This window comes from Stegostoma tigrinum, chromosome 30, assembly GCF_030684315.1.
Source record: "Stegostoma tigrinum isolate sSteTig4 chromosome 30, sSteTig4.hap1, whole genome shotgun sequence".
NCBI lineage: Eukaryota > Metazoa > Chordata > Chondrichthyes > Orectolobiformes > Stegostomatidae > Stegostoma > Stegostoma tigrinum.
In genome coordinates, this window is record NC_081383.1 from 159,458 (window position 1) to 166,869 (window position 7,412).

A 7,412-nucleotide genomic window follows, 5' to 3' on the forward strand; every position below is an offset into this window, starting at 1 on the left:
TGCCCACCATATGATGGTGTTCCTATGTATCTGCTGCCCTTCTCCATCTAGTTGGAAGTGGCCTAGGGTTTAGAAGGTGCTGTCTGCGGATCTTTACAGTGCATCTTGTAGATAGCATACACTGCTGCTACCGAGCATCAGTAGTGAAAAGAATGGATGAGTGTGAGTTTAAATAAAAGCAAAAACCTGCAAATGTTGGAAATAATGAAAAGAAGTACAGAAAATCCTGGAGAGACTCAGCAGATCTGTTTCCCTCTGCAGACCTGAATATCTCCAGTATTTTCTCGTTTATTTTACATTACAAGCATCACTGATTAAGTTAAAGTGGTTGTCACGCAGCTATTAATGTGACATGATCGGTGCTTTCCACTAATGGGTGCTGCCTTTAACACAAAAAATTGTTCTGATCAAGTCAAACAGCATATTTGTAAGGCACAGCATGGGACCATAAGCATATGCGTGCAAAACTCAAAATGTTTATACCACATGTGATTCTGCAATTTGTAAGCACAGAATGAAGAACTGAATGCACAATAGTGTAGGGGGAGGGGCTTCGATTAGTTCACAGGTCAGTGCAACACTGAGGGCCGAAGGGCCTGTTCTGCGCTGTATTGTTCTATGTTCTATGTAATGGTTTCTTTCACAACCAAATTAACATCATCACTCAATGTGGCTCATTTCCCCTTGAAGAAAACGTACTTGTATGCTAGAACATATTCTGTGCAAGTAAAAGGAATACGTTAAACCATGTGCCTTTTTTTAATTGCCTGAAAGTTCAGGCAGCCTGTTATTCCCCATTGCTTTCTCCATTGCCATCGTTTCAGCAAATCAGAATCAATTTGCCTATTAATCTGGACCTTTTTCTCTTCTATGGTATAAATTGTTGCGATTGTTTATAATTTGACATTCTTGCATTTATCCTGATGAGTGTAAGATAAAAACTTCAGCAACGTGTCTTTCTCTTCATCACTATTTAATCCTTCAGTTTTGTTTTGTGTTTGACATTTATTTATTTTCATTTAATGTTGTCATTAGTTACCACCGAATTTCAGTGTATGACACGTGGGTGTGTTTCGCTGTTATAATCTTGCTAATGCCAGATTGATCTGAAACAAGAGTTACCCAGGCTCAGGGTGGGCAGCCTGAGTCCACAAGGGCTGTTGTCATGGATGTAGTTTTCATTCTCTCTCGCTCTCCCCCTCCCTCTCTCTCTCTCACTCTCTGTCTCCCTCTCTCGCTATCTCACATTCCAGAACTAGAGGATGTCCCCACCCAGGAGTTTGGGACTGCAGCGCCAGAAAATTGATTCTGAGCAAATTTCTAACTGTTACATTCTTTATTTTAGCTTGAACAATTCAATATGATTGAGAGCCCAAACAGCACCAACAGCTTGTACAACCAAATCTCCACCTTGAACTACTCACAGGCAGCAATGATGGGGCTGACAGGGAGCCATGGAAGTCTTCAGGATTCACAGCTCAGTTACGCCAATCACGGAAATATCCCCAACATCATTCTAACTGGTGAGTAGCGCTCAATTCCATTGGAGGAAACCTTTCCTCATACTTCCTATCCCAGCTGCTCATTATACAATCTTGGAGCAAGAGTCGTAGTTGGTGCAAGAACTTTGCATATATGACATTGACACAGTGGGCCAAATTATAATCTTCTGTAATTTGCATCTCTGCAAATCACATTCTGAGAGTAACCAGTGGGAAAATGAAATGTCACCTTGAAGCCATATAGACTGTTTGGACTTGAGAGACACTACTGAAGCAATGAGAGAGAGAGAGAGAGAGTGCAAGCAGCATCCCTGTGTTCCAGTTTTGTCACTTCACTATGTCAACCCCTGCCATTCTGTTACAATCATTCCTGATCTCTGTTCTCCAGTATAAATTCTACTCACTGGTATAAAGTCTTGCTGTACCAGTACATGATATGGCCCCAGCTTTTTCTTGCATTATAACCTGCTGTTAGTGAAGCAATGCATTCATAGGAATATAGAGAAGGGCGGGATTGGCAGTCCACTTTCTGAAAACAGAATTTTTTGAATAAGATGAGGGAATTTAAAAAATGCAGGGCTTAATATGTTTACAGTGTTGATTGATGAATCAAACCTGTTTCAAGGAATGATCATGTGAAAGATCAAGTGAAGCAAGACAGAAAAGACTGGAAATACTAAGCTCTCTTCAAGAAAGGAAATAGGGAAATCCCCGGCAATTACAGACCAGTAAGTCTCACGTCTGTCGTCTGCAAGGTGTTAGAAAGGATTCTGAGGGATAGAATTTATGACCATCTGGAAGAGCATGGCTTGATCAAATGCAGTCAACACGGCTTTGTGAGGGGCAGGTCATGCCTCACAAACCTTATCGAGTTCTTTGAGGATGTGACTAGAAAAGTTGATGAGGGTCAAGCTGTGGATGTGGTGTATATGGACTTCAGTAAGGCATTTGATAAGGTTCCCCATGGTAGGCTCATTCAGAAGGTCAGGAGTAATGGGATACAGGGGAACTTAGCTGTCTCGATACAGAATTGGCTGGCCAACAGAAGACAGCGAGTGGTAGTAGAAGGAAAATATTCTGCCTGGAAGTCGGTGGTGAGTGGTGTTCCACAGGGCTCTGTCCTTGGGCCTCTACTGTTTGTAATTTTTATTAATGACTTGGATGAGGGAATTGAAGGATGGGTCAGCAAGTTTGCAGACGACACAAAGGTTGGAGGTGTCGTTGACAGTATAGACGGCTGTTGTAGGCTGCAGCGGGACATTGACAGGATGCAGAGATGGACCGAGAGGTGGCAGATGGAGTTCAACCTGGATAAATGCGAGGTGATGCATTTTGGAAGGTCGAATTTGAAAGCTGGGTACAGGATTAAGGATAGGATTCTTGGCAGTGTGGAGGAACAGAGGGATCTTGGTGTGCAGATACATAGATCCCTTAAAATGGCCACCCAAGTGGACAGGGTTGTTAAGAAAGCATATGGTGTTTTGGCTTTCATTAACAGGGGGATTGAGTTTGAGAGTCGTGAGATCTTGTTGCAGCTCTATAAAACTTTGGTTAGACCGCACTTGGACTACTGCGTCCAGTTCTGGTCGCCCTATTATAGGAAAGATGTGGATGCTTTGGAGAGGGTTCAGAGGAGGTTTACCAGGATGCTGCCTGGACTGGGAGGGCTTATCTTATGAAGAGAGGTTGACTGAGCTCGGACTCTTTTCATTGGAGGAAAGGAGGAGGAGAGGGGCCCTAATTGAGGTATACAAGATAATGAGAGGCAGAGATAGAGTTGATAGCCAGAGACTATTTCCCAGGGCAGAAATGGCTAACACGAGGGGTCATAGTTTTAAGCTGGTTGGAGAAAAGTATAGAGGGGATATCAGAGGCGGGTTCTTTACACAGAGAGTTGTGAGAGCATGGAATGCATTGCCAGCAGCAGTTGTGGAAGCAAGGTCATTGGGGTCATTTAAGAGACTGCTGGACATGCATATGGTCACAGAAATTTGAGGGTGCATACATGAGGATCAATGGTCGGCACAACATTGTGGGCTGAAGGGCCTGTTCTGTGCTGTACTGTTCTGTGTCTGGCAACTTCTGTGGCCTTGTTAAAACTGAAAAGTGTTAGAAGTGATAGGTTTTAAATAAGTGCGAAGGTAAGGAGAGGGAGGTGCAGGAGAGCTAAAAGGAAGACCTACCATTGGTGGAAAATAGGAATAATTAAATGACAAAAGAAATGATGGTATGAGACAAAGGAGAGTGATAAAGAGTAGGCATGTCCAGAGGAGATATTAAAGGGCAAAACAGAATAATAACTTTTGTCTTTGGAAACTGTTAGTTATGGTAGAAGTTAAAATTAGAAATTGTAAAATCAAGGTAGAGTCTAGAAAGCTGTTAAGCACTGACTGAAAAGATAAATTGTTCTTCTAACCTAGCTTGAGCTTCTTTGGAACACTTGGAGACTGAGTACAAAGCTCTTAATTGAATCGTAGAATAGAATCATAGAATCCCTACAGTGTGCAAGCAGGCCATTCAACCCATCAAATCCGCTCTGAAGAGCGTCCCACTTCAAACCTAAGGTCTGTCTAATTTCCACCCCTACTTTACACTACCATCCATATGCCTATCCAACAGCCGCTTAAATGCCCCTAATGAGGCCGACTCCACTACCCTCTCCGGCAATGCATTCCATGCCCCTACTACTCTCTGAGTAAAGAACCTACCTCTGACGTCTCCCCCAGATCTACCTCCATTCACTTTAAAACTATGCCCCCTCATGATAGCTACCTCCACCCTAGGAAAATGTCTCTGGCTGTCCACTCTATCTATACCACTGATCATTTTATACACCTCTATCAAGTCACCTCTCATCCTTTGTTGTTCTAAAGAGAAAAGCCCGAGCGCTCTCAACCGTTCCTTGTAAGACCTTCCTTCCGTTCCAGGCAACATCCTGGTAAATCTCCTCTGCACCCTTTCCAACCCTTGCACATCTTTATTGTGATGAGGCAACCAGAACTGGACACAATACTCCAGATGTGGCCGAACCAGGCATTTGTATAGCTGGAGCATAACATAGAACATAGAACATTACAGCTCAGTACAGGCCCTTCGGCCCTCGATGTTGTGCTGACCTGTCATCATGGCTCTTGAACTCAATCCCACTATTAATGAAAGCTAACACACCATATGCCTTCTTAACAACTCTATCCAGCTGGGTGGCAGCTTTCAGGAAACTATGGACATGAACCCCAGGATCTCTCTACTCCTCTGCACTGCCAGAAATCTTTCCATTAACCCTGTATTCTGCTTTCAAGTTTGTCCTTCCAAAATGAATCACCTCACATTTTTCAGGGTTAAATTCCATCTGCCATTTCTCAGTCCAGCTCTGCATCCTTTCAATGTCCCTTTGTAACCTAGAACCACCCTCCACACTATCCACAACTCAACCCACCTTTGTATCATCCGCGAACTTACTAATCCACTCTTCCACTCCTTCATCGAAATCATCTACAAAAATCACAAGTAGAAGAGGACCCAGAACAGATCCTTGTGGTACACCACTCATAACTGAGCACCATGTTGAATATCTTCCATCCACTACTACCCTTTGTTTTCTAAGGGTCAGCCAATTCTGAATCCAATCTGCCATATTCCCCCCTATCCCATGCTTCTTACTTTCTGCATGAGCTTACCATGGGAAACCTTACCAAATGCCTTACTTAAATTCAAGTATACCGCATCCACTGCTCTACCTTCATCCATATGTTTGGTCGTCTCTTCAAAGAATTCAGTAAGGCTTGTGAGGCATGAACTACTCCTCACAAATCTATACTGACTATCATGAATCAAACTGTGCCTATCCAAGTGATCATAAGTCCTAACTCTCAGAGCCCTTTCCAATAATTTGCCCACCGCTGACCTAAGACTAACTGGCCTGTACTTTCAGGGGTTATCCCTATTCTGTTTTTTTGAACGAAGGAATGGTGTTTGCCTCTCTCCAGTCTTTGGCATTATACCCGTGGACAGTGAGGAAGAAAAGATCATTGCCAAAGGCCCTGCAATCTCGTCCCTTGCTTCTCATAGAATCCTAGGATAAATCCCATCAGGCCCAGGGGGCTTGTCTAACTACAAGTTCCTCAAAATTCCTAGTACATCTTCCTTACCTCCTCTAGCCTACCAGCCTGTTTCACACTGTCCTCCCCTACAACTAGGACCATCTCAGTTGTGTATACCGAAGAAAAGTATTCATTAAGGACCTCTCCTATCTCTTTAGGCTCCGTGCACACATTCCCTTTATAATCCTTCGTCGGCCCTACCCTTTCTCTGGTCATTCTCTTATTCCTCACATATGTGTAAAAAGCCTTGGAGTTTTCCTTGATCCTGTCTGCCTAGGTTTTCTAATGCCCCCTAATAGCTCTTGTAAGCCCTTACTTCAGCTCCTTCCTGGCTAACTTGTATCCCTCTGTAGCCTTTTCCGTTCCTTGTTTCCTAAACCTTATGTAAGCATCCCTCTTTCTCTTAACGAATCATTTGACCTCTTGAGAACCAAAGCTCCCTCACTTAACCGCATCTTCCATGCCTGCTAAGGACAAACATTTCGAGGACACACAGTATGCATTCCTTAAGCAATCTCCACCTTTGAGTAGTGCTCTTCCCTGACAGCATCTGCTCCCATGTTATGTTAACCAGTTGTTGCCTAACAGAATTGTAATTACCCTTCACCTAGTTATAAACCTTACCCTGTTGTATGTACCTAACCTTTTCCATGACTGTTGTAAAAGTAACAGAGTTATGATTGCTACTGCCAAAATGCTGTCTTAACAACAGGTATGATACTTGGCCGGGCTCATTGTCAAGCACCAAACTCAAAGTGGCCTCTCCTCGTGTTGGTTAATCTACATACTGTGTCAGGAATCCTTCCTGAACACACTGGGCAAAATCCACTCCATCTAAACTATGACAACTAAAATGTTTCCAATGAATATTTGGAAATGAAGTCACCCATGACTACAACCCTGTGACATTTGCACCTTTCCAGTATCTGCCTCCCAATCTGCTCCTCCACTTCTCTACAACTATTAGGGGGTCTGTAAAAAAACACTCAACAATCATTTGCTTACTTGTTCCTGACCTCAACCCAGACAGACTTTGTAGACACAAGTGAACAGACTGAGAGCATGCCATAGCCCATAAACAGGCTTTTTAGAAGAGCAGATACGTAGGCAAATCGCTGAGAACGTCTAAACAATAGAACACTAATTATAGAAGTCTTCAATTATTCTAATATTAACTGGGATAAAATTAGTGTCATAGTTACAGAGGAAACAGAATTAATAAAATATATTCCATATAACTATTTAAGCCAGTACATTACAAGTGCAAGTGAGGGAGCCAGTTCTGGATCAAGTTAGTATATAGAAGCCGAGAAGCTGGATTGGGTATCTCAGAGTATTGGTGGCAGTAATCATAACCTGTTGAGATTTGGCACTGTTATGCAAAAGAGCAAAAGTATCCCAAGAATAAAAATTGTACATCAGAGAGAGACTGATTTTACTAAGATGCACATTTATCTTAAATGAAATGATCACTGCTGCCAGAAGCTAAATTTGTATTAGAATACTGAGGTTTCTCAGGCAAGGGGGAAGCTCTGTAAGCACTATATTTTTTATTCACTTAATCTTTTTATTATGAAGTGAACAGGAAAAGGACTGTTTTGCAATAAAGTGCTGAGCGAACAACTGCTGTACTTCTAAAAAGCAAGTTGCTGAAACCCATTGTAGGTCTTTTTCATACAGTTGTTTTGCAGGCAATAGGGTAAAATGCAAGAGGAGATGGCACGGCTTTGGAGTGTGTACACAAATTGAGATTCAGTCAACAATGGGTTGCTGATTGATTATAATTCCATAAACCAGTTAGGGATACCAT

At 42.6% G+C, this 7,412-nt stretch overlaps 1 protein-coding gene across 3 annotated transcripts in view; it reads left to right on the forward strand.

Moving 5' to 3' along the window:
• LOC125465957 (CREB-regulated transcription coactivator 1-like) overlaps positions 1-7,412 on the forward strand; it is a 214,868-nt gene that overhangs the window by 128,171 nt on the left and 79,285 nt on the right. For all 3 annotated transcript variants that reach the window (XM_059638462.1, XM_048559990.2, XM_048559991.2), the window contains one exon: positions 1,346-1,523. In XM_059638462.1, the coding sequence (XP_059494445.1) occupies positions 1,346-1,523 (178 nt within the window). The remainder of the gene's footprint in view (positions 1-1,345; positions 1,524-7,412) is intronic.